At 39.9% G+C, this 26,766-nt stretch overlaps 2 protein-coding genes across 16 annotated transcripts in view; one reads left to right on the plus strand and one right to left on the minus strand.

Annotated features, from left to right (window-relative positions):
* Positions 1–1,951: 1,951 nt before the first annotated feature.
* C25H5orf58 (chromosome 25 C5orf58 homolog) lies at positions 1,952–17,249 on the plus strand. Of its 12 annotated transcripts, none has more exons than XM_043887380.1 (6): positions 7,768–7,887; positions 7,976–8,085; positions 8,942–9,015; positions 9,494–9,664; positions 9,986–10,079; positions 16,981–17,249. In XM_043887380.1, exons 5-6 carry the CDS (start codon positions 9,986–9,988, stop codon positions 17,130–17,132), a joined length of 246 nt encoding a protein of 81 aa, XP_043743315.1. In that variant the 5' UTR covers positions 7,768–7,887; positions 7,976–8,085; positions 8,942–9,015; positions 9,494–9,664; the 3' UTR covers positions 17,133–17,249. The 12 variants fall into 12 exon arrangements, with proteins under 12 accessions (XP_043743308.1, XP_043743318.1, XP_043743315.1 ...); XM_043887381.1 differs by having other exon boundaries at positions 7,976–8,038; XM_043887375.1 differs by lacking the exon at positions 9,494–9,664.
* A 1,999-nt stretch (positions 17,250–19,248) lies between these two features.
* Positions 19,249–26,766, minus strand: part of LCP2 (lymphocyte cytosolic protein 2) — a 47,898-nt gene continuing 40,380 nt past the window's right edge. For all 4 annotated transcript variants that reach the window (XM_043887370.1, XM_043887369.1, XM_043887372.1 and 1 more), the window contains 4 exons: positions 24,760–24,851; positions 24,078–24,155; positions 21,742–21,897; positions 19,249–20,005 (listed from right to left, as the gene is read on the minus strand). In XM_043887370.1, the coding sequence (XP_043743305.1) occupies positions 19,883–20,005; positions 21,742–21,897; positions 24,078–24,155; positions 24,760–24,851 (449 nt within the window). In that variant the 3' untranslated portion in view covers positions 19,249–19,882. The remainder of the gene's footprint in view (positions 20,006–21,741; positions 21,898–24,077; positions 24,156–24,759; positions 24,852–26,766) is intronic.

Below are 26,766 nucleotides of genomic sequence, written 5' to 3' on the forward strand. Positions count from 1 at the left end.
TCATCCCCTTCTCCTCCTGCCCTCAATCTTTCCCAGCATCAGGGTCTTTCCAGTGAGTTGGCTCTTGGCATCAGGTGGCCAAATTATTGGATCTTCAGCTTCAGCCCTTCCAATGAATAACCAGGGTTGATTTCCTTTAGAATGGACTGGTTTGATCTCCTTGCAGTCCAAGGGACTCTCAAGAGTCTTCTCCAACACCACAGTTCAAAAGCATCAATTCTTCTGCACTCAGCCTTCTTTATAGTTCAACTCTCATATCCATACATGACTACTGGAAAAACCATAGCTTTGACTAGACAGACCTTTGTAGGCAAGTAATATCTCTGCTTTTTAATACGCTGTCTAGGTTTGTCTGTGCTTTTCTTTCAAGGAGAAAATCTTTTTTTTTTTTTTTTCAACTTTTGGAACACTTTAATCAACAGAATGGAAGTATACAAATGAATTTCAAAATGAAATCAATGCACCTAAGAGGGAGATCTAACATGAAAGTACCTACAGCTCACAACGAGAAACCGGTCTGATGGAAGAAGGCCAGAGTCCAAAGCAGAGAGTGAGGAGGGATGTGTAAGAGAGAGGAAGGGCCCTGGGACCAGAATATCAAGACGTGTTCAACTGACGTCTTCAACTTCCAGACGCCCCAAGGCCTTAGTTGGTGGTTTGGGACCAACATGGTATTTGGTCACAAAGAGCAGCAGTAGAGATCGGCTGTATCTGGAATGAGGAGGGAGGTGAGCGATCTGGGGAGGCTGCAGACAGTCTATGATAAAGCAGATGGAAGTATGAGGGCGCGGGCGCTAAAAAGGCTCTGTGTCCCCTTATGACAGGCGCCAACCAAACCGCAGCAATGTACTATGAAAAATAACTCAAGATACTACTTTAGTGGAAGCTATGAAGTAGCTACAGGAAACTTCTGCGGAAAAGGTCCAGTTTATATGGAGAAAAATACGCATTCAAGCACTGGATGATGTATAGCGCCACATTCAGACTCGGTGGAGGAAAGGAGCTCTTTCTGGGTGACTTGCAGAAGGCCATCTTTTCTTCACGGAGAGGACTGGAGCATTCAGTTCTTTACAAAGTTCTGTCAGCCTTCATCTTGTCCTGTTTTGCCTTGTATTTGGAAGCGTCCCTGGGCTCACGGCTGGGGTTGCGCCAATCGTCAGCTTCATCTGTGCTCTTGTAAGGGCGCCTTGCGGACTCGTTAAACGCCTGAAGTCTCTCAAGTGCTTCACTCGAAAGGGCCTTGAAATAAACGACAGCATCAGTAACCACGCCTTCCATAGATCAGTGAGCAAGTGTCTTTCAATTTCATGGCTGCTGGCAGCATCCGCAATGATTTTGGAGCCCAAGAAAAGAAAATCTCACTGTTTCCACTGTGGTCCCATCTATATACCATGAAGTGATGGGACTGGATGCCATGATCTTTGTTTTTTGAGTGTTCAGTTTTAAGCAAGCTTTTTAACTCTCCTCTTTCACTTTCATCAAGAGGCTCTTTAATTTCTCTTCACTTTCTGCCGTAAGGGTGGTGTCACCTGCATATCTGAAGTTATTGATATTTCACATATACATTTTTTCATTTAAAATGTGAGTATGCACTTAGAGTCTATTGTCATTGACTTCATGAACATAATGTATTTTTTTTCATAAAGGCACTCATCTGTCATTTCATGGCTGGCTGATGAGGGTGAAGTGTGGGAGATGGGGGCAATGCCTAGAGGGAGAAACATCTGATCAGGATCTATGTTTTTAATAAACAAAGGAAGTATTGTTGGGAGATGGAGAGCTGACATGATAGAATTAGAAACATCTTATTTAAGGAGAGAGAAGGTTTCCTCTGATTGGTGGATCTCTGAAAATAAATACAACGTGTGTCATGAATATGCCTTTGCTGGATGACGGCATTTCCTAAAAAGCTGAGTGCAAAGAGTTCTGAGGCAAACAGGCATAGCAAGCAACTGTCAAAAATAGCACCGTGTTGAATATTGACAGCTTTTGTCCATCTGCTTTCTCAAAAACCCAGTCTCTTTCTTGCATTGTAAGAATGTTGAAGTGAAGAAGAAGCCAAGTTCTAGCACAGTAAGTGTATGCATTTTTTAATTTTAGACATCAAGTTGGAAAGTCTCAGTATTTTCTTGGCTTCCATACCTACTGAATCTACAGTCCTTCAGACTGTTTGCTTTGCTTTTCAAGGTTGAAGTGTTTTGGGCATAAGGTTGCCAGATTTAGCTAATAAAAGTGCATAATTCCCAGTTAAATTAGATTCTTAGATAAATTTTTAATATAATTATCTGCCAAACAATATTCAGGACATCCTTATAATAATAAAATTATCTGAAATTGTTTAACTGAAATTCAAATGTAACTGGATGTCCCATATTTTATTGGCAACTCTGTTTGGATAACTGCCTATTTCAGAGGAAAATGTTGGCACAGAAGTTTAATTTCTTTTCCCCCGGCTTGAGATATAGTCGCATATAACGTTATGTGAGTTTAAAGTGTACGGTGTGGTACCTGATGCGTGTGTGTGTTGTGACATGTTACCACAGCCAGGCGAGTGAGCTCACTCTTCAGTCCCCACAGTTACCATTTTGTAGCTGTGATGGGGGAGCGTGAAAGCTCCACTCTCTTTCAGGCAGACAACACAGTATTGCTTAACTAGAGTTACCATGCTGTACATTGGATCCGTGGAACTTTTATAACTTAAAACTTCTACCTCTTGACCAAATCTTCCCATTTTCCCCACCACTCAGCCCCTGGTAATCACCATTCTACATTCCATTAGATTCAACATATAAGTGATGGCATATAGTATTCATCTTTCTCTGTCTAAAAGATGAATTATGCTCATTTCACTGAGTATAATATCCTCAAGGTCCACTTCTGCTGTCACAGACAGCAGGATTTTTACATAAAATAATTTCTTAATTAGAAATCAAAATATTTTAGTTAATGCAGTGAGCTATGTGTATTTTGTTAATAACTTCTTTCTGGTATACAGAAAAGTGATTCAGCTACATATATAAATTCAGCTATATATATACACATATATATATTTCTTTGTTGGAATATAATTGCTTTACAATGTTGTGTTAGTTTCTGCTATACCAATGTGAATCAGCTATATGTACACATGTGCTAAGTCACTTCAGTTGTGTCTGATTCTGCAACCCCATGGACTGTAGCCTGCCAGACTCCTCTCTCCATGGGATTCTTCAGGCAAGAATACGGGAGTGTGTTGCCATGCCCTTCTCCAATATGTACACATATATCCCAATAACTTCTTTCTAAAGTTGGAGGTGTTTCTTTCAGAGAAAAGAAAATGACTGTGTCCAATGTAACCTCAGCTGCTTACAGAAGACAGAAGGCAGGAACCCCCACCTCCACTTTAGACCACCAGAGGCAGAAGTTCTGCACTGTCTTCCTTCCTTAATTTGATGGGCCTTGAGGAAAGCATTGGCTCTTCTAATGCACGAGAATGTCCTTGATCTTCTGGACACTGGTCATACTCCTTGGGTAATGATCTGAGCATGTGCTCATTGCCTGCCACATCTGCTTACACAGGAGTTGTGTAAAGCAATATTCAGAAAGGAGCTGATGCTCGAGCAGGAAGTCAGCCCTCAGACAGAGACCAGCACTTGTAATTTACAATGAGCAGGGGGAGGATGGGAGTGGGAGCTCTGAGAGCAGGGGGAAGACATGAGATAATTTACTCAATTTGTTTTCCTAGAAATGGAAACTTTATGTCAAGAATTTGTAATAAAACTAACTGAGGCACTCACACCAGGCTCCATAAAATGCTTAATCACCTTGTTGTTCTATAACAGCTCTTCTCTTGATGGGGGAATTTGCCAGCTTTTTAATCTCCCTTATTTGATTAACAATAGCATCAACAACAGCAACCTGTGTTGGGTTTCAGTAAATGTTGGATCCACAAACTTATTAAGGAAGATAGATTTATTTTAGGGCCTCATCTATAATGGTCTCAAGCCTTAAGTAGCAGATCATGCTTTTAAAGTTTTATGTTCTTAGGGGGTAAAAAAAAAAAAAAGAGAGAATCTATAGCTACTTGAGGAGGAAAAGCATGTCAGTAAGTAATCATCATTGTTCCAAGACATTTTTATGGAGGAAAATATATTATTGCAGTCTATCTTTTTCTGAGTCTGGATCTCTTTTTTCCTCTTTTAACATTAATTTAAAAGAAACACAAAGCTAATTCTTTTTAAATAAAAGGTTTAATGATGGTCTTTTCCCAAGTTTGAACCTACTCATAAGAAATGATCAGCACTATAGTGGGTAGAAGGTCTTTAAATTTAATTAAAAGTCCTGTGAACAGAGTCTGAGTCCAGGTGTCTGAGCTGAAGCAGGTCCTGCAAACACTTGCTGCACCCCGTGAATGAGTGGATTCAGTGTCTTTGGGACAGTGGGGCCCGGGAGACACCAAATGCTGCTCAGCTCCAGCCCCCATCGTTGCTTGATTTTCATAACTGTCAGCCTTAATGCTATCTCAGCCCGCCGAGGCTTTTCACCCTACTTCTCTTAAACACCTTCTTTTCTCCTGCTGTTGTCTTTGTGGAGTTTCCAAACACACAACTGAATTCACGCAGGTCTGATGTGAAGTTTTCATTAGCCTGCATCAATTAAGGAGAGGCAAAAAGACACATCCGGGAAGATATTTGTTAACGTATTTTTATCCTGAAATTATTATGATCTTCCTTCCTTTTCTTCTTTCCTTTTTGATGTTGAATTATCTCTGCTTGTATAGATCAGTGTAAGTTATTTTTGTTTTGTTAATGTCCCTCATTCAGAGGTCACTCCATATTTATACATTTCTGTGTGTATTAGTGTGTGTGTGTGTTCACATTTAATGATCTGTGAAGCCCCTGACATTATGGATCCACGATGTATTTGTTTACATCATGTATCAAGAGATGGTATCCTGGTCCGGGAAACAACTTGGTTCAGCAAAAAGCACAGAAGGTTCTGGAATCTCACAGACAGGATCTGTGTTTGAGATTAAATCTGATTCTTGTGGCCCCTGAGTATGCACTAAGCTCAAGCTTCACTTTCTGTACAGCTGGGGTGATAACAGCTACCTGAAAGAGCTCCAGAAGATGAAAGCTTCTAACAATTGCTAAGTTGCCTCAGTCATGCCTGACTCTTTGAGACCCCATGGACTGTAGTCTGCCAGGCTCCTCTGTCCATGGAATTCTCCAGGCAAGAATACTGGGGCGTGTTTCCATGCCCTCCTCCAGGGGATCTTCCTCACCCAGGGATCAAACCTGAGTCTCTTTTGTCTCCTGCTTTGGCAGATGGGTTCTTTACCACTAGCGCCACCTGGGGTGCCTCTGAAAGAGTGTTTATTTTCTGAGCTTCTGTGCCTCTTTGTCCCCCTTTTCACCACTTGGAGAAATAAATCTAAAAATGCTCAGCACACATATCAGAAATAAGAAAATGCAAGACTCTGACACTAGCAAGTGTCCACAGTTAAAATGGTGAGTTAGGGAAGCACTGTCAGAGAGTTTGAAATTGCAGAACTGGGTAGGGTTAATTCTGGAAAAGGCCTTCCAGGATTAAGTTTTGAAGATACCCATGGCAAGTTGAGGAGAAGGCAATGGCACCCCACTCCAGTACTCTTGCCTGGAAAATCCCATGGACGGAGGAGCCTGATGGGCTACAGTCCATGGGGTCGCAAAGAGTCTGACACGACTGAGCTACTTCACTTTCACTTTTCACTTTCATGCATTGGAGAAGGAAATGGCAACCCACTCCAGCGTTCTTGCTTGGAGAATCCCAGGGACGGGGGAGCCTGGTGGGCTGCCGTCTATGGGGCTACACAGAGTCAGACACGACTGAAGCGACTTAGCGGCCGCAGCAGCAGAGCAGGTTGAGTATGAAGTCTTTTTTTTTTTTTTTTAATACAGTTGAAGTGTAATTGATTTACAACATTATATTAGTTTCAGATGTACAACATAGGATTCAGTATTGTTACAGATTGTACTCCACTTAAAATTATTATAAAGTAATGGCTATGTTTCTCTGTGCTGTGTTCTTGTCTCTTATTTATTTTTAATCCCATACCCTTATTTTGCCCCACCCTTCTTCCTCTTTTCCCACTGGTAACCACTAGTTTGTTCTCTGTATCTGTGAATCTGTTTCTATCTTGTTACATACATTTGTTTGCTTTCTTATTTTAGATTCCACAGAATAGAGAAGTCTTCAGGGATGGATGGTATGTTGGACAGCAGCTAATATTATGTTCAGCAATGTGTGGGACATATACTACTAAGGATCTGACAGCTGTTTTATACGGGACAGAGGGATTAAACAATGTGTAATCACACTGTTAGAGTTATTCCCCATCCAACTCTTTCAGTTCTTCTGACTATATCAAGAAGAAAGTCTCAGTTTGTACTAGACTAACTTTAACATTTCTCTAATATTAACACATTTTAACAAAGAGATCAGGCTTCAGGATTAGGGTCTTCAAGAAATAAAATATCTAGATGATTGTTTTATTTACATGGTCTTCATTTTTCCTATTTCCTCTGCTTAAGTTTTACTCCATACTAAATTATCATGCTAAACTCCATGATATTAAAAAAAATTAAGTAGATTTAAATGTCAATGAAAGTAAATTTAAAATATTAAAGTAATAAAACAGGTGTTACATAGCTAGGGCAAGCAATCGTAACAGCAGCCCCATAAGGAGTGATATTTAGAAAACACTGATTGGGCCCATCTCCCTCACAAGGAAACAGATGAGGAAACTGAGATTCAGAGATAAGAAGTTACTGTTTTCCAAGATTGCATAGCTACCTGTCCTCAGGACTGAAGCTCAGAAACTCAGTCCTTCTACGCCCTTCCTCATCTAACTCTGCACCAGACAACAAATTCTAGTGTTAAAAGGAAGGTGGTGAAAAACTAAAGTGTTCTTTGCACAGTCCTGTCCTATTCTTTGTGACCCCCAAAGACTGTAGCCCACCAGGTTCCTCTGTCAATGGAATTCTCCAGGCAAGAATACTGGAATAGGTAGCCATTGTCTTCTGCAGGGGATCTGCCTGACCCAGGAATCAAATCCAGGTCTCCTGCATTGCAGGCAGATGGTTTACCATCTGAGTCACCAGGTCGGATATAAAATAAAAACAGACTATGTGTTGCAAGTTGTTGGGAACCCACTGGTTCAAGAGGCTGGTAAGTGCAAATAAGGAAGATTTAGAGAAGATGGACTTGTGTAAAATCTGAATCTGAAGTTCATCAAGTCTAAGGCAATTCCTGAGGGCACCAAGAAAAATCTCTGAGTCAATTCAAAGGCAATGGTGACAGAAATTCCTCTTGGAATCCAGCAGAGATGGCTTGAATCCCAACTTCTCTACTTGGCAAGAGACCAGTGTATACCTCTCAGCTCATTTGTACAGATTTATGGGTGTGATAATAGCTAACATTTATGGAGCACATCATCTGCCAAGTCCAATGTGATGCATTATCTCACTTAACTCTCAAAAGAAGATGGACAGTAGTTATTATTATCTTCATGTGATAGCTGAGGACATCTATGGCTAAAGCAGAGTAGAATTTAAACCCAAGAAGTTTCAGTCCAGAGTCTGACCTTAACCACACTCCTATTCTGGGAAAATTAAAGGCAAACAAGAGCTGTAAAGCACCTAGCCCAGCGCCTGGCACACAGTGGGCAAAATGCCTTCTCACTGTCCTCCTCTGCCCATGAAGTAGTGCTAGTCACTTCCTGCCACACAGCGAGAACTTTCTCTGCAGGGGCCTAGCCTGGGACTACAACTCCCAGGATGCACCAGGAGCGGACACTGACCAATCAGGAAGCCCAGTCTCACTTCCTCGGCCCAGCTCACGCTCTCCCCGCTTAACAGCGAGAAATTGGTGCGTCCCCACAGGTTCAGGGTTGTGGGCTGGCCTGGGTTACTGGGTTTTAAATAATCCTAATCCGTCTTTGGTCTGTGTGGTGTAGGTGAAGACCTGTCCAGGCTGCCTCAAGTTGCATCTTCAGCCTGGCCCCAGTGCAGTTCGCAAGGTCTCTCAGCCCGTGGCTCCCAAGAGCCCGCTTTCCTCACAGGCATGGTCGTGTGTTGAGTCAAGAAGGGATGGTTGGCTGGGGTGGGGGGGGTGGGGGGGTCCGGGCGCGTCCGGTGGCCACACTGAGTCTGTTTCGCTTTGTTCCGATCTCGCTTGGGAGCCTGAGGGCTGCGGAATCTTCAGACTGCCGCAGGTGCCATCTTCAGACCCTAGACTGTGGCCCCAGACCTGAGGCTCCTCCCGGGAGTCAGACTGAGAAGGAGGGGGTGGCTTTTAGAAGAAGGGAATAATGATCCCCCTTTACGGGGACGGCCTGGCCTCCTGGCCTTTGGTCCCTGGATAGTGCCTTAGTTGCATTCATGCCTTCAGTCTATGGTATGGAGGGCTCCAGTGCTATTGGGCCCCGATCCTGGCCTCCACTTCCCACCTCCTCGAGAAACGCCGCTTGGCCGGCCTCTCCAGTCTCAAGAGTGATGGCCTGACGGAGCTTCCTGGGGAAGTTGACCAGCTCTGGCCTCGATCTAGTCCAAAGGGGTCTCCTTACCACGCTGCCCTTTGACCCCACCTACCTGTGGGCACCTGAGGGTCCTGGATAACTGGAACCCAGAGTGGGGAGGGTCAACTTTCTTGGGCATTTCTCCTTCCATTTAGTTTCTACTTACCTCAGGGTTTTTACTTCTATTTTTGCGTTTATTTCTTTAAGGTTCTTGATCTGTGCCATCTCCACCCCACCTCCTTTGCTTTTTATCATCTTTACTTTCTCCTCAGACCTGTATATCTGACTTTGCTATACCCAAGTAAGATAGCTGTCATTCGACTTTGAGTGCCTAGGGGCTTGTAGGTGGATGCAAAGTGTATTTTATTCATTGTCTGGAGAGCAAACAATTTATTTCTTTTACAGTTGCTCTGAAGTGAGTGAAATAGGATAAATTCCCTTGACTCAGGAAAAGGCAGGCACAAAGAATTGATTCCAAGGTTAGTTTGTTCTCATTTTTTTGGACAAGCAGCATAAGGCATAACTTCCCATATTCTGTATTTCTGAAGTTGTGTGCACTAATTGTGATTTATTCAAGCTATTTTGAGATATTTGAATGACTAAGGTTAGTTTCTAGTGAATGACCTAGAAACATCTCCATATGTTTATATCTGACACAGTTGACTAAACATTATGTTTTGTACATATAACGGAGTAATCGGTTGATTAATGTATCTCAGCTGAATTAAAATATGCATTGCCCTAACTCCCAAAGCTAAAGTACAAGTGTCCATGTTGCCATCTTCTTAGTCAAGGAATTATAATTGTGTCTTATTTTATGCTTTAATATGTACTTAAATAAATCATATTTGGATCCTGTCATTCAAGCACAAGTTGGAAAATGGTGCTTATATAAATAAAATTAGAGAAGATAATATGAGATTGTTAAATTGTAAGGAAGTTTATGGGCTTCCCCAGTGTTTTAGCAGTAAAGAATCCTCCTGCAAGGCAGGAGACCCAGGAGGGCATGGCAACCCACTCCAGTATCCTTACCTGGAAAATCTGATGGACAGAGGAGCCTGGTGGGATACAGCACGTAGAGTCACAAAGGTTGGAAAGGACTGAAGCAACTGAGCACCCAGGCACAAGGTAATTTTGTAAATGCTGAGGATTTCTGAAATGGAGACATCTGCATTTCCATTGTAAGGGCTCCATTGTATGGATATGGTTTGATTAAAGAAGCAGCTTCATCCTAAGAATTCTGGTTAGAGGTGTTTTCAGTTGGAAAAATAGTACCAAGTTAATGACTTCCTGTGTGAGAATTCTAACCATTTAAAGAAACTATAATTTCACTAAAATTTTAGTTCTTAAATAACAGATTTTCTTCTTCCAGAAATGCTGAAAATTTGAGTATTTTTAAAGTATACATACACACTTCTGATTTATACATTGTTTCTCTTTTCAAACCAGATGATTAAGAATAATGTTACCGACCATAAACTAAATGTGGAAGCCATAATTAAAAACATTAACACAATTTCTTTGGAGCTAAAAAAAATGAATGGTAAGTAGGAATCACTGAATTAAAATGTTTGCAGGTCATTGTTATAAAGAGTAGTCAATTTGTGCTTCTGGTGGGATGTAACTGAATTTTGCCTATTCATTCAGTTCAGTTCAGTCGCTCAGCTGTGTCTGACTCTGCAACCCCATGAATTGCAGCATGTCAGGCCTCCCTGTCCATTACCAACTCCTGGTGTCCACCCAAACCCATGTCCATTGAGTTGGTGATGCCATCCAACCATCTCATCCTCTGATGTCCCCTTTTCCTCCTGCCCTCAGTCTTTCCCAGCATCAGGGTCTTTTCCAATGAGTCAGCTCTTCGTATCAGGTGGCCAAAGTATTGGAGTTTCAGCTTCAACATCAGTCTTTCCAATGAACACCCAGGACTGATCTCCTTTAGGAAGGACTGGTTGGATCTCCTTGCAGTCCAGGGGACTCTCAAGAGTCTTCTGCAGCACCACAGTTCAAAAGCATCAATTCTTTGGCACTCAACTTTCTTTATAGTCCAACTCTCACATCCATACATGACCACTGGAAAAACCACTGACTAGATGGACCTTCGTTGGCAAAGTAACGTCTCTGCTTTTTAATATGCTATCTAGGTTGGTCATAACTTTCCTTCCAAGGAGTAAGCGTCTTTTAATTTCTCTGCTGCAGTCACCATCTGCAGTGATTTTGGAGCGCAGAAAAATAAAGTCAGCCACTGTTTCCACTGTTTCACATCTATTTGCCATGAAGTGATGGGACCGGATGCCATGATCTTAGTTTTCTGAATGTTGAGCTTTAAGCCAACTTTTTCACTCTCCTCTTTCACTTTCATCAAGAGGCTCTTTAGTTCTTCTTCACTTTCTACCATAAGGGTGGTGTCATCTGCATATTTGAGGTATTGATAATTCTCCCAGCAATCTTGATTCCAGCTTGTGCTTCCTCCAGCCCAGCATTTCTCATGATGTACTCTGCATATAAGTTAAAAGCAGGGTGACAGTAAACAGCCTTGACGTACTCCTTTTCCTATTTGGAACCAGTCTGTTGTTTCATGTCCAGTTCTAACTGTTGCTTCCTGACCTGCATACAGGTTTCTCAGGAGGCAGGTCAGGTGGTCTGGTATGCCCATTTCTTTCAGAATTTTCCAGTTTATTGTGATCCACACAGTCAAAGGCTTTGGCGTAGTCAATAAAGCAGAAATAGATGTTTTTCTGGAACTCTCTTGCTTTTTCGATGATCCAGAAGATGTTGGCAATTTGATCTCTGGTTCCTCTGCCTTTTCTAAAACCAGCTTGAACATCTGGAAGTTCACGGTTCACGTATTGCTGAAGCCTGTTCATTAGGATTTCTCTATTTCTTAAGCAATGTTTACAGTGTAATATGAACTAGATCTCTGAAAATGCATTATATTTGAGCATTGACCAGAAAGATAGCAGACTTGAATTTTCACCCCCGACATTTTATAAAAAGCTTCAGTTCAGTCACTCAGTCATGTCCGACTCTTTGCGGCTCCATGGACTGCAGCACGCCAGCCTTCCCTGTCCATCACCAGCTCCTGGAGCTTGCTCAAACTCATGTCCATGGAGTCGGTGATGCCATCCAACCATCTCATCCTCAGTGGCCCCATTCTCCTCCTTATAGAAACCTTATGATGTCTAACTAACCCCTCTAAATTTACTCCCCATCCTTCCCTTCAACAAACTATTACAGAGTGATGTCACAGTCTGCAAAATTCAGTATCTTTATCCATTAATCATTACTAAGTCTCTAAAGCTCCTTCTAAGTCAAAACTTGTAAGTTTGCTTGATTGTGTGAATTGATGATTCTAGTGGATTAGACCTTATAGATCATGATATTTAATCACTCACCTTACAGACATATTCTGTAATTTTATTACAGGCATGTAGAATTTTTGTGATTGAATATTTCATCTATTCTTGACCCAACATTTCCTGTGTTGGAAAAAACTCTGTGTTGGAAAACTCTCTCTGTTACCAATCTATTCTATATTAGACAGTTTTTCTTCATGGACTAGCTGAAATCTTTTCCCTATCCTTTCACCCACTGGTCATTTTTCTAACCATGAAAATCACTGACTATGTAGTTACTGTTCTTATGACGACTCTTGATATATGAAGACATCCTCTGTGTCAGTTATGAGACCTTTCTACAAGTAAGAAAATACCAACTTAACATTGATTATGCAATAAAGAAATAATAATAAGATTCAAGGCTGGGCAACCCTAAAGTGAATTCAGGGTTTTAAAGCTTTCATCAGGTATTAGGTTTTCATGTTTTCTGCTCTGTTATGTTCACTCTGTTTGTCACTTCTTGTGGTCATTACCTGCAAACATAATCACATACAGACACATACTCTGCCTGTGTTTTTTAAATAATCCTTTCTCCAGATCCCTCCAGCACATTTTCCCTTTCCTTTCATTGGCCAGATTTGCACCACATGTATCTCCTACAGCAGTTACCACCAAGGAGACTAGGACTGCCACAACCAGTTTAGACCAGTCAGGATGTACTACTGAAACTGGGGAGAGGATCATCTCAAGTGCAATCAAGTTGTGCCCCAGGAAGAAGGGGGAAGTGGCTGTTAGTTAGTCCAGGCATGTAGAATTTTTGTGATTGAATATTTCATCTATTCTTGACCAAACATTTCCTGTGTTGGAAAAAAATCTGTGTTGGAAAACTGTCTCTGTTACCAGTCTATTCTATATTAGACAGTTTTTCATCATGGACTAGCTGAAATCTTTTCCCTATCCTTTCACCCACTGGTCACTTTTCTAACCATGAAAATCCAAGTAGGGAGTGCCTGTTAGGTTTTTCCATGTATTCTCCTAAGCATTTCCCACATTTATGGCAGAAAGCAAAGAAAACTAAAGATGCTCTTGATGAAAGTAAAAGAGGAGAGTGAAAAAGTTGGCTTAAAACTCAACATTCAGAAAATTAAGATTATGGCATCTAGCCCTATCACTTCATGGAAAATAGTTGGGGAAACAATGGAAACAGTTACAGACTTTACTTTGGGGGCTCCAGAATGCAGATGGTGACTACAGCCATGAAATTAAAAGACGCTTGCTCCTTGGAAGAAAAGTTATGACCAATCTAGACAGCATATTAAAAAGCAGAGACATTACTTTGCCAACAAAGGTCCATCTAGTCAAAGCTATGGTTTTTCCAGTAGTCATGTATGGATGTAAGAGTTAGACTGTAAAGAAAGCTGAACACTGAAGAATTGACACTTTTGAACTGTGGTGTTGGAGAAGACTCTTGAGAGTCCCTTGGACAACAAGGAGATCCAACCAGTCCATCCTAAAGGATGGACTGAATATTCATTGGAAGGACTGATGCTGAAGCTGAAACTCCAACACTTTGGCCACCTGATGCAAAGAACTGACTCATTTGAAAAGACCCTGATGCTGGGAAAGATTGAAGGTGGGAGGAGAAGGAGATGACAGAGAATGAGATGGTTGGATGGCATCACTGACTCAATGGACATGTGTTTGAGTAAACTCTGGGAGTTGGTGATGGACAGGGAAGCCTGACGTGCTGCAGTCCATGGGGCCGCAAAGAGTTGGACATGACTGAGCAACTGAACTGACTGAAGCATTTCCCAAGCATTTCATGGACTTTGATCGGGGAACACTGCTGTCTCAGGTGATGTTAATAGATGTTATAAATGGAATCAGTGAACTGATGATCAAATAATTCTGGGAAGGGCTTTATGCTAGGTAATTCTGTCACAAATTCACAGTACATATTAACAGAGGCTGTGAGGAGTCTGATGTAAAGGAATAGGGTTACCTTTGCTTAATTCATCATCTCTCAAAAGCAATCTCAACAGCAAGGATTACCCTCTGAAATATAAATCTGCTGAAAATGCTCATTGGCTCATCATTGTCCTCAGGACTAAGTCCAGACCTCCTAGAATGGACTATAAGACCTTAAGATCAGACCCTGCCTACCTCTCCTTTCTGCTACATTATTCTTCATTCCCTGCACATTCCAGGCTCCAACCACATTGAACTACCTGCATATCTACACATTTGCTCTTTTTTGTGGCTGTGCCTTAATTATTACATGCATATTCTCCCAAAGGGCCCACTCCACCTCCACAGGTTGCCTCCCCACCTCCTCCTCACCAGGTTAACTGCTACTTATTAGTCACAGTTACTAACATTCAAAAATGTTTTTTAAGCCAGTATGTCATTTCTTCTACTTTGTCATATCACCTATCATACTATATTGTAATTGTATGTTTGCTTACTTATCCCATCCCTTAAGGTTATTCCTAGCTCTTAACCCAGTGCCTTTATATAATAGGCTTTTGGCCAACATTTATTAAATGAATAATTGATTCTGGATGCTTGCACTCATTTAAAACAATTAGAGAAGCTTTAGATTCTTCTCAAACTAGATTGACTGTTCTAGTTTGGCAGTTATTCTTTCATGAAGTACAATAGAATAAATATGATCAATGTTTTCCTGAAAAGTTGTGGGATAGGCAGGCAGTGAAGATACAAAGGACTAATAGAGCCAGACTAGGAAGGTAGACTTCTGGTAAACATGGAAGATTAAATAAACACTCCGTTACACCCACTTTCTCCCAGAAGTATTAATGTCAATAGCTAACACTTACAGCATTTACCATAATTCAGATACTCTTCCAAGAGCTCTACATAAATGGACTGAATTGCTATAATAACCTTATGAGGTTGGAAATATTACCATTGACATTTACAGATATAGAAACAGATATAAAGGGATTAACTAACTCCCAGAGTTACACAACTGGTAGATCTGGGACTTAAAGTCTCACAAGTTGAAGGAAATAGTAGTACTAAAAACAAGGGTCTTAAGACAAAGTTTGCATACTGACTTAAAAAACCCATAGCTTTCTTTCCCCACTTGGCTACAAAACATTGGCAGCCAGATTTATATACTCAGGCAGATTTTCATTTCAGGAATCTGATAAGCCTAAGAGAAAAGACCTAAGTTTTTAGGTTTATCAGGTTTTTTGTTTATCCTCAACAAAACACCCAGCCAGATCACCACACAATAATTGCCATGGGAAAGAAATTCTAGTTGTCTTAAAAAGACTAAAAGTACTATAGTCTTAAATATGAGCAGACAACTATGGAAAAAAAAGATGTTTGAGGAAACCATCTAATGTGAAAAGCAGAGATGGAACCAATAAGTAGATTCAATCAGTGAGGAGAAAAAGATTACAAATGAAAATTAAAAACTCTAAGAAACTGTAGTTAATATCCACAGAGAAGTAAAAGAAGATGCCACATGAAAAAGGAATAGGATACTATAAAAATATTTGGAGAACAAAATTAAGTGTGACAATAGAAATAAACTCTAGAGAAGGGTTGAAAGATTAAATGAAGAAAATTCCCTTGAGTGCAGAGCAAAAAAAACAGATGGACAAGGAAGTCTAACTTCCTATAAGTAGAGTGTTAGAAAGAAAGAACACAGACAATGAATGAGGAGGAATTCATTAAATAAATAATCCGAGAAAATTTTCCAGAGCTGAAGGATATATTTTTTTACAATGAAAGAGCCCAGCACAGTAGATGAAAATAGTCTTATACTAAAATGCAATACTACAAAATTTCAGAACACTGGAAGAACAAAATGATTCTTAAATCTTTTAAAGAGAAACAATGACTAAGAATTAGAATTGTGTGAAATTTGCCCATAGAGACGCTGGCAGCTAAGAGAAAGTGCAGCGCTGCCTTTGGAAATCTGAAGAAGCGTGATGTCCAGCCTAGATTGTTACAGCCAGTCAATCTGTTAAGCATTGGTGTAGAGAGAGACTCTAAGACATATACATTTCCCTGCCTTAGAACGTTACCTTGGTTGCATTCCACCAAAGGAATAGACCAAAAAAGAGAGAGCGAGCGCGAGAGACATGAGATTCTGGAAGAAAGATACTCCACACGAGGGAGGGCTGAAAGGAGTCCATTGGATAGTGGTGAAGGGAATTCCCGAGATGTGAACTGGACAGCTTTCTAGAGAGCTGTCAGTCCAAACTAGAGCTGATGAGAAGGATCTAGGAGAGGAGAGACCCTCAACAACAGAACAGTAAGAGCTCTCGACTATACAGGGAGGAGATTTACCCAACTGCGGAAATTTGGAATATATCCATGGTAATTAAGCAATGAAAAAGGAAACAATTATTAACTGTGGTTGGGTGGAAGCTTGCAGGAAGGGAAATGTTCTACAAGACTCAACTGTGAAGAATATATAATCAAAAAAATTAAACATTAAATACTGAGCTAAGAAAAATTATACTCAAGTATATTGGGGGAATGGGGATAAATGAAAAGAGCTATATTTTAATCTTCTGTGGTCAGAAGCAAATACCCAAAATTGAGAAAAAAATATGAATATCATTTAGAGATATGGAGGTTAAATACCACCCCTCCCAAAATAAACAAAAATGCAACACACACACGCACACACACACACACACACACACACAAACCCACAAAAACAAAATGAGCTCCAAAAATGTCAAAAGTGGTTACCTCTGGGAGATAGGAGCTGCTATTTTTTGTAACATGCTTTATTTGGTTCTTTATACTGTATATATATATAGCAGATAAAACTAGTAATTTTAAAAAATACATAAACTTGCATAAATCAAATTGCAGTGTAGTAAAACAGCTGACAATTTGAGCTAAAGAACCCTTCTAGTAAGCTTCTATATCATGTTTATTTGGCAGTGTATAAATTTGACTCTAAGTCAAAATTTGGCACATCTAAATTGTGGTTTAAGCAATAATCACTTAAAAAACAAAATTAATAATTAGGAAATAGCAACTTAAAGTAATAATAGTTGCCTGTGACATATGTGCTACAATATAGTGTCTTACATTATTAATTTTCTTTTTTTTACACAGAACTCACCCAGTTACTGCTTTGTGACCTTACCCTACATTTCAGTCATCCCGTGAAGACAGATGACTTAAAAGGAACAGAAAGAAACAGCCCCCACTTTGAAGAGTCTAAAATGCCAGATGTATCCCTTGCTTCTGATAGTTTTTTAATCTGATTTTTTATTTATTTGTTGAAATTTGTGACTTTTTATTGTTGAATTAACCCATTTATAGGAGAATTGAGTTTACTAATATATTCAATTAAAAAAATAAAAAATGTGTTGAATTGTAAATAATCATTTCATGCTTTGGTAGGCTTCTCTTGTTTTAATGTTCCAAGAAATGGCTAATTTATTTCACCAATGGCAAGAGTATTACATAGGAAGTTGGTCATGGAGCACTGCTCATCCCATCCTCTATGCTTGAATTTGGCTTAGGTTGATACAGAGTTACCAAATTATAAATGTATGATATGGATTTATATTAATCAGGTGTCTCCTGGTAGCAAGTGTCAAAAACAACTCAAATTAGCTGAATCATTATTAGGTCATGTGCCTTGAGAGTTCATGGTTGGGATAGAGTTCAGGGCCTTCACTAATTCATCAGATATCTCTGCCCTGGTTCTGTTTCTGTGCGCTGGTCTACATCCTTTCCTATTAAAAACTCATCACTTCCATATAACAGGTAGAAGAGAGTAGAGGTATGGTGGATCTACAGCATTATCTTTTGGAGACCCCAGAGAAAAGAGAGATCCTCTGTCTTAGCCTCTGTGTTTAACAATCCAGAGAAGGGTCTTGACTGGGCCAGCTTCAATTAAGATGGATTCTAAGCAACTATGTTTGGTGAGGCTGGGATTTATGCCAGGTCAGTGGAAAAGGAGCAGGCATCCTGCTCAGTCACTCAGTTGTGTCCAACTCTTTGCAACCCCCATGGATTGTAGCTCACCAGGCTTCTCTGTCCATGGGATTTCTCAGGCAAGAATACTGAAGTGAGTTGCCATTTTCTCCTCCAGGGGCTCTTCCCAACCCAGGGATCGAACCTGCATCTCCTGCATTGGTAGATTCTTTACCACTGAGCCACCTGGGAAACCCTCTAGAGAAAGAAAGCCCTCACCAAAAGAATAGAGTCGCCATGGCCTGAAGAAGGGAGGAAGACTGCTAGTCATAAAAACACCAGATACTCAGCTCATTTCAGTTACTGCAGTGGAATAGGTTTCCTACCCCTTTCCACCAACAGCAACTTAAAATAATAAGCATTTGTTTACCTTGTAAACATTATTCACTACCAGATAGTTGCTTTGAAATCTACTGTTCTTCATTTTAGAAATTTTTGAACATTAAGTATAGAATACCATGAAGCAAGGCACAAGGTCAGCTCACTCCGTACCAGAACCCGTCGAGTTTTCTATGCTCAGTACCCAGCACCCAGCTCAGTGCACAGAATAAACATGAAATAAATGCTTATTGAATATCCTATTGAATAAACACGTTGTAAATGAAGCAGGTTTTTCAGTTTTAGAATCCCTGAGTTCTGGGTCCTGATTTGAGAACTTCTAGTTAATAAGGATGAAATTTTGTGAAGCATCTTGTCTGTCGTCATTGATAAAAAGTCCACAGATTCGTTATCTTGGCAAATCATCACTTTTAACTAGATGACTTCCAATATCTCTTCCAGTGGTCTTTCTATAAGCTCATGAAAATTAAAATACAAGATATCATTTGTGGCTTATAAAACTCATAGATAAAACCAAGAAGACAAAAAATTTTGTTATTGATACAAGTTGTGGAATAACAACCAAGGCCTCAAAAGGGAAAACTTAAGTGAATGTGAAGTTTTCGTCTTGTGAAATTGCTTACTATTTTTTATTAAATGAGGTATGTAAATTGAAGGAAAGAATTGAATTGCTTTGAAGAATTTATAAAGCCTTTTGGGGAAGGGTGAAGATAATGGCCTTATGACAGATGGCACGGGGGATAAACATAGAAGAAAGGTATCTAATTGGAAAGTCTTATTAAACTTTTCCATGTTATACAGAAATTGCTATTTCATCTTCCCAGGAAGACGTTGATAAAAATCACATCACTTGATACTTTTGGAGTTGGGTAGAGGTGGAAGAGATAGGATGAGGATGTCAGATGTGATGAAATTAAATCCGATGTATTTGATGCCAAAGTCTCATTCTAAATTTAAAATGTTTTCTTTTGGTATTTGTAGCTTAAATTTGCTTTAAAACAGGAAAATAATAGCTAAATAATTAAATAAAGTCAATAAGTTCTTTTAGGAAGCAAAAAGTGAAGCAGAAGGCAAATTAATTTTAATTCTAGGAAGTTATTCCAACATGCATTTATCTTTTTCATAAAAAAAGTATACAAAAAATCCCCACCCTCCAGCAAAAACATGAAATAAGAAAGGATGAAATGCTTTTGAAGCTTCTTAAATTATTGCTGCCAAGAAACTGAATTTTAGTAATTTTCAAATTATACATATAAAATTGATGATTGCCTTTGACTGACAAAGGATTGGCTAGTTAAAAAATCAGTTTCATGTGCTATCAAAATCTGTTACCATTTCAGTGTTTCTAAACTTGCCCCAAATTGTTTCTATAGGTGTGCAAACTAATGTACTTGGACATGGGTATTCAAAGATACACATGTTTTAAAAATGAATCATTACAGTGCACTGTTAGACTTCAAGTGTGAACATTATTACTCATGCACTTTACACAAACATTGAAGACAAATAAATAAATTATGGGATATTTGACAGTCTTCATTTCAAACACTTTCATAAGTAAAAAGACAAAACCCTTCTGTTCATGTTGAAGGGGTTCAATTCAGTCCTAAGGGTTTGGCCGTTCACCAAGGTTGACTGATCTTCCCATGGTGGGACAGAGGCAGGAGGAAGGTTCATTTGCTTGGCTAACTTGCTAGGGATAACCTGCAGAATACGTTAACGTGCACTGGTATCTGGAACCTCGGTTCTTTCCATCAATAAGCAGAAGCGGCATTTTTCTGAAGTAGTCGATAATATCTGACACAGACAGAAAGTCCTGAAAGAGTCAACACAGGAAGAAAATCAGCATTGGAATGTGTAGTATGAATTTCGCAGTTTTTTTTTTAATCTGCATAATGCCCTACCTCTTGTACTATGAGGATTATCAGTCTATGTAAAATTTGGCAAAGATTTTGATTTCTGCTACAGAACTTTGAAAAAAATTCCTCACCAACATTCAGCAAACTATGGATAAAAGACATAGTATGTATTTACGTATATGTATTTTTAACTTCATGTAGGGGGTTATATATATTATATACAGAGAGAGATAGAGGGAGAGTCTAATTATGATAGCTTTACCTTAGGATTATTCTTTTTATTTTTTATTCAAATATAGTTGATTTATAATGTTGTGTTAGTTTCTGATGTACAGCAAAGTGATTAAGATATATGTATATTCTTTTTCATATTGTTTTCCATTATGGTTTATCATAGGCTATTGAATATGGGGCCTCATCGTTTATCTCCCTCTTTTTCTAAGGACACCAGTCATTGGATCTCAGGAGGATTGTTCTATTTGTGACTTGGTTTTGGTTTCTGTGTCCCTCCTTTAAATCACTAATAATGTTAGGAGATATAAGCAATCAGGAGGTCAGACAGCATCTCTGTTGTCTGAAGATGATATCCGTAGTATGGCATAGTCGTTCCTTCATGATATCTGCTGTGTTCCCGCTGCCACCTCCACACTCACAAGGGCTCTGTAGCGAGTCCTTTCATTCGTCACCTGTATCACCCTTTCCCTGAGGGCCAAACTGAGAAACCCCCATCCGTACATTTAGAAATGAGTCAGATGTTACCGAGGTACCCCAGACAGAGTTGCACACTTCCTCCAAGACTACTCTTCTAGGTGCCTCCCTCCAGGGCAACGGCAATGAGTGGTTTGTATTTGTGTGTTTCCACACAAGACCAGTAGAGATCCTGGAGAGCAGACATCTCTGCTTCTACGGGACCTATGCAGCTCTACCCACCCCGAACCAGTGATTCAAACATATGACCAAAATCATGCGTTTTTTTCTACTGGCGTACATAATCATAACTTAAAAATAATTGGAGTGAAGTAGAAGTTATGGGTAAGTTGTGTTTCCTTCTGGAAATGGTTGCTACAGCTGATCCTCCTCCTGGAACTTTGAAGTTAAAAAAACACATTTGAAGCATTAGGTTAGCCATAGTTTCCTTTGCAAAGAGCAACCCTGAAAGGTTTTCTTTACACGGTTCTCATCACTACCCCCAAAGGGACTAGCATACACCTTGGGGAAACAGAGGGAAATGTTTTCGGCAATTTGCACAGCTTCATTGGCCTAACCTCCATTTTTAGGGAGAAATGACCCAAGTCATTTTTCCAGATGTTCATTTAAGACACGGCCTTATAAGTACACTGTACCCTTACATCAAAATCATGTCACAGAGGTGACTTTAACTCACTTCTGAGTCATAGAAGGACTTGCGTTTGGCACTGTCTAATGATATTTTTAATTTAAACATTTTTTAAAGTTACACATGTGATTTTAGAGTAGTTGGAATAAAGATGTAAAAAAGACACTGTGGCAGAGGTAGACACTGTTAACATTTTATTTCCTTCCAGTAAATGCAGGGTTTCACTAACGCAACTTAACTCTAAAGTTGCCGGGCAGTACGGACCCGAAAAGAAGGCCACAGCCAGGTTCCGTACAGGTAGTGTGCAGAGAGGCACACGCAGAAAACTGGGGGAGTTTGACAACTTGAAACCCTTACCTCTTTCCCTCGGAGTCCAGTTCCCAACAAGTAAACTTGGCTTTCCTCCTGATAACGGATTTGGATGTTGTAAACTTTATCTTTGTACAACACCATGAGAACATATGGATTGGAGATGGTTTTTTTAGAGCTGTCTCTAACCAGGAAAGTGCCATCCTAAAAGCATAAATTCTTGTTATTATGGAAGTAGCAAAAGTCAATAATTCTGCTGCCTCTAAGAGCAGCAGGCAATCCTCTAGAGATATGGAAACCTACCACTTGACAATTTAGTGAACAGTTAGTTCCCCAAACAGCGGTAATCCCATGTGTCATGGATTTCTTGGTTGTCAAGAAAGAGGCAGCAGAGATTGTATTGGAGAAATTCCCAAATTTCGAAAAGACCTCTTTGAAGTCTCTCAGTGAAAAAGGAATCTCTTTTACAATAGATGGCTGAGTGGATACAGAGCCAGCAAAATAAGGACTTTAGTGGTTAACTAAAGGTATCTCTTCCTGCTCCTGAGAGTTAATTCTATGCACTTTCTTTCCACGGTAAAAGTCAGAATACACCCAAATACCTAAGAAATGGACCCATTTTAAAACCTCATGGTGCCCAGATACTGCGTTTCATCATCAAACACCTGAAAAAAATCCAATGTGTATCATCCTTTTTTCTTGATGTTTACCAAAATAGTGTGGTGATCTGTCCTATACTTTAAAATTTCATTTCATAAATTAGCTACATAATATTATAATACTACTATAAAGATCTAATATTAAAATAGAATGAATTAGGAAGAACTCCTTTAAATTACTCCTTCTTCTGTGTATTGAAATCAGGATGATCAATTTGCAATAATGGCTTTCCTTTGTTCTTTTTTCATTCCAGCTTGAATGAGTAAATTCTAGTCAAAACATCTCTGTTAAACAAATATACCTGTGGATTCATAGCTCTGGCTTCACTTTGGAATTTCAAGTTTTGAAGACTTCCAGAGCCCACATAGCATCCCTGACTAATAAAATCAGAATCTCTCCAGGTAAAATCAGAATTTTTTTTAATGCTCCTCAAGTGATTTCAATGTGCAATCCCCTGGCGGTCCAGTGGTTAAGAATCTGCCTGCCAGTGGGTTCAATCTCTGGTCCAGGAAGATCCCACATGCCTTGGAGCAACTAAGCCCACGTGCCACAATGATTGAGCCTGTGCTCTAGAGCCGGGGAGCGGCAACTCCTGAGCCTCTGTGCCTGGAGCCTGTGATCTGCGGCAAGAGAAGCCGCGCAGTGAGATGCCTGCACACCTAAGCGAAAAGCAGCCCTCGCTCACCGCAGCTGGAGACAGCCTGAGCAGCAACAAAGCCCAGCACTGCCAAAAATAAATAACTTTTATAAAAAGATGGGGAGATGAACATTAACTGCTTCATATCATTAAAAAAGAATAAAAGCGCGACCAAGCTTGAGGCTTGAGGACTTTTGTTGTAGTCTCGAGATATGAAGGATGTGAAAGATGAAGGATCTTTGCCTTCCCATCTTTGATATATAGGTTTAAGATTAGTGTTCAGTACTGGAAGACAGGAAATCTGGTTTAAGACCTTTAATATTAAATGACAATTAGAAATTTCTAGGGAAAAGGACAAAAAGTTGCTGTTTTCTGTCTCAATATGGGTTCCTCCACATTGATATGGATGGTGATGGGGTGTCAAGAGGAAGATACAACTAGTAAGATGTTGGAAATTTGGAGGAAAGAGTTTCCTTTTGATGCTGTGTGGTTCCTGTGAAAAGATGGACCGTTTTCATTAATAAAATCTCCTAAGAGTCCACCAATCAAATGACTACCTTAATTTAAAATTTTTCCCAGGGTCCTAGGAGTCACCGCTGTGGACATTAGTAGGTGAGAAGCTGGCACTAATTGGTACCCTTTGGTATAACAGCATGAATGTCACCCAGCAGAACCCCTAGCCCATAATTGTATGTTCAGTCTGTCTGACTCTTTGAGACACCATGGCCTGTAGCCCACCAGGCTCCTCTGTCTATGGGAGCTTCCAGGCAAGAATACTGGAGTGGGTTGCCATTTCCTCCTCCAGGGGATCTTTCTGACCCAGGGGTAGAACCCAAGTCTCTTATGCCTCCTGCATTGGCAGGCGGATTCTTTACCACTGCATCCCCTGGGTTTTGTTTTATTGGATGATCTATCCAAACTGTAGGAAGAGAGGTTGTAAAACTAAAAATCTGTTGTTACTTGAAAAGCAGCTATGAAAAGCAAGCTTGAAGCCAGTATCTAAAGCCCATCATTGGTACTCAAGAAAAGTCAGTCCCATTTCTTTTCTTCTATTTATACTTAAAAAAATGAATTTGTAGCACAGTACCTGGTTTATCTTTCTAAGAGCCGCTTCTGCTTCTGTTCGGGTAATATAAGAAACATACCAGTCTTCATTTAATGAATTCTGAAAATGTAAATTTTAAAAAAATGGAATAAACTTTGTAGTTACATAAGTAAGTGGGAAAAAAAAGCCTCCAAGTAATCATTTCCATAAATCACCACCTCAGTTCCATGAAGTTTGAAACACTTGTGTTATTAACTTTGAATATAGAATCATTCAGGTGAAGTTAAATATAAGATATTTTGTGTGAACTGCTTTTTATCATAGACTCATTCCCAAGGCAGAGGTGAATAAGCATTTGTAGATAATGGAGTCTCTAATCAGGAAAGATTTAGATGTAATAATTTCTTCAGTTTAGTATAATAATATATTTAATGAAAAACACTGGGTTAATGAGCAGTTAAATGACTTGTGCTATGTCATAAACTAAGAAACAGATGAAAAATAGAATTATTTTTCTCACTGTTTAATGTGAAACACACATTTGCCATTGGAAGAGAAACATCAAGGAAAAATAATGTATTTTTCAACTGAATTCTCCTCTCAATATTTTTCACTAAAAAAATAAAGACTAAAAGAAAATAAAAGTATAGGAGAGTATTCAGTGGGAGATGCTGATGATTCATTTGCTGGGGTAGAAATAAAATATGAACATATGCCTTATTACCTCTTCTTCCCCAGGGGATTGTGGTCGATGCTTGCTTGGGACTGGTGAGAAGTTCCTGCCTTCCACTCTGGGAAGTGGTCTGTTGCCAGAGCCTGTGAAAGTATAGCATTTTGAACGTTAATTTACTTTAAGCAATTTTTCTCTAGTCATAACCCATCACTGCATCCCACCCCCCTCCCTGACAATGCCCTTGTAGTTGTTCCCAGCAGTTAACATTTCAAGAAACCACAGCTTCCAAAAGAACTTTCACTTGTTCAAAATCACAAGGGCTGCTCGGGCCCTATTCTGCAGCCATGCCAGTGAAATTCTGAGACACTACACCGCACATTTGATTGTTTGCTTAATTGAGCACGTTACATATATACCAGCAAGTGGTAACAATGTGGAGGCGAAGATAATTATGTTCTCATTTTCACAAAAAGGAATGTGACTTACCCAAGATAAGGTGAAATTACCTTGAGAATATTCTTCGCTTTCAGAGCCAGAGCTTACTACCTGTTGTTCTTGACCAAATTTCTTACAGAAGTAGAATTGTTAGACTCACATAGAAGGAGGCCCTGACAATATTTGATCCATCAGGAAGTCTGTGTTGGAGTCTGCACATTACCCAGCACTTGTGCCTCACCTTCTCTAATGCTTTCTTTCCTTGTTGACAGTTCCATGAAATTTTTCAAGAGAATGTGTTTCCATCTCAGGAAAGGTTTGATTATGTTGATTTGCAATTGCTAAGCTTGTCTCTATATGCAAGAACAGCTATTACAGGCTGGTAAATTCCATGAGTTGAATGTTCTCTTAATAATTCATGCGTCATTCATTTGTTCATTCAACAGATATTTTTTCAGCACTGCTCTGTCCAGGCCCTGATTAAGGCACCTGTGTACACGACCTTTCATCCTCACAGCAACCCCACAAGGTGGGTATTATCTTCTTTTTGAATATCATGAAACAAAGGTCCAAAGAGTCTAAACACATCATGCGTCTTAGTGGCAGGGCCAGGACTTGAACTTGTGATTCCCAAATATGACTGTGTAAAAAAGAGAATTCCAGGGGGACCCTGCATTTAACAAGCACTCCAGGTGGCTCTGCACCAGGTCTGTTACTTCATCTACAATATACCACAGAAGGGTAAATCACCTGCCCCAGGGTCCCTGAGAGGGGAGAGTTTCTTGAAGAGTCCAACTCTTCCTGGTCAGGATTATTCGAGATGCAGATGGGGCTAGCCTGAGCTGCTGATCTTCCTTCTTAAGGCTCCCAGTACCTGAAAAGACCTTCCCCATGCCCACCTTTGCAGTGCAACATGCAGGCACTTTTATAATGTTGGTTGAGTGAATGAAATCTAGCTATATGAGAAAGTCATGTAATGAAGGTCTATACTGCATGGCTGTCTTAGAATTGAGGAATTATTCTCTATCTGCATCTGCAGGTCAGCACCACAGAGTCACTATTCATGACATTACTTTTCATTGCAGTCACCCTCCACCCTTAATATCTAGATCCTCAAGGGAACTGGGACAGGTTTTTAGCCACTATAAAGCACATCCTTTATCTTCCTGACCTTGGGGCAGCCAGTGGGTTAGACTGAGGACCTGGTGTCCTGGCACTCTTAGAAGAAAAGGGATCAATTTTTATTAAGGTAGTAGAGTAAGCCCTCTGCATTCATGGCTTCCACATCTGTGAATTCAGCCAACTACAGATTGGTTCAACCAATGGGTTAGCCAAATCTGTGAATGTGGAGCTGTGGATGTGAAGGGCCAACTGTGCGACATCATTTTATACAAAGAACTTGAACATCCTTGGATTTTGATATCGGTGGGGGTCCTGGAACCAATCCCCCCTCCTGTATTAGAGGGATGATTATATTCAAAAAATAATAATAAATAGCCAACTATATCAATAATCTCTACCACCAACTCATAGAAGCAGGGGTCTATGGAATTTACTTTGGGAGATATTGCTATAAGTGAAGTGTCTGAAACTCAGATGCCTAGACGGACCAGGCAAGGAACA

This window comes from Cervus elaphus, chromosome 25, assembly GCF_910594005.1.
Source record: "Cervus elaphus chromosome 25, mCerEla1.1, whole genome shotgun sequence".
Classification (NCBI taxonomy): domain Eukaryota; kingdom Metazoa; phylum Chordata; class Mammalia; order Artiodactyla; family Cervidae; genus Cervus; species Cervus elaphus.

Coding starts and splice junctions, on each gene's coding strand:
- C25H5orf58 (XM_043887373.1), top strand. Junction 10,080..16,980: donor GGAGCTAAAAAAAATGAATG/GTAAGTAGGAAT, acceptor TTTTTTACACAG/AACTCACCCAGTTACTGCTT.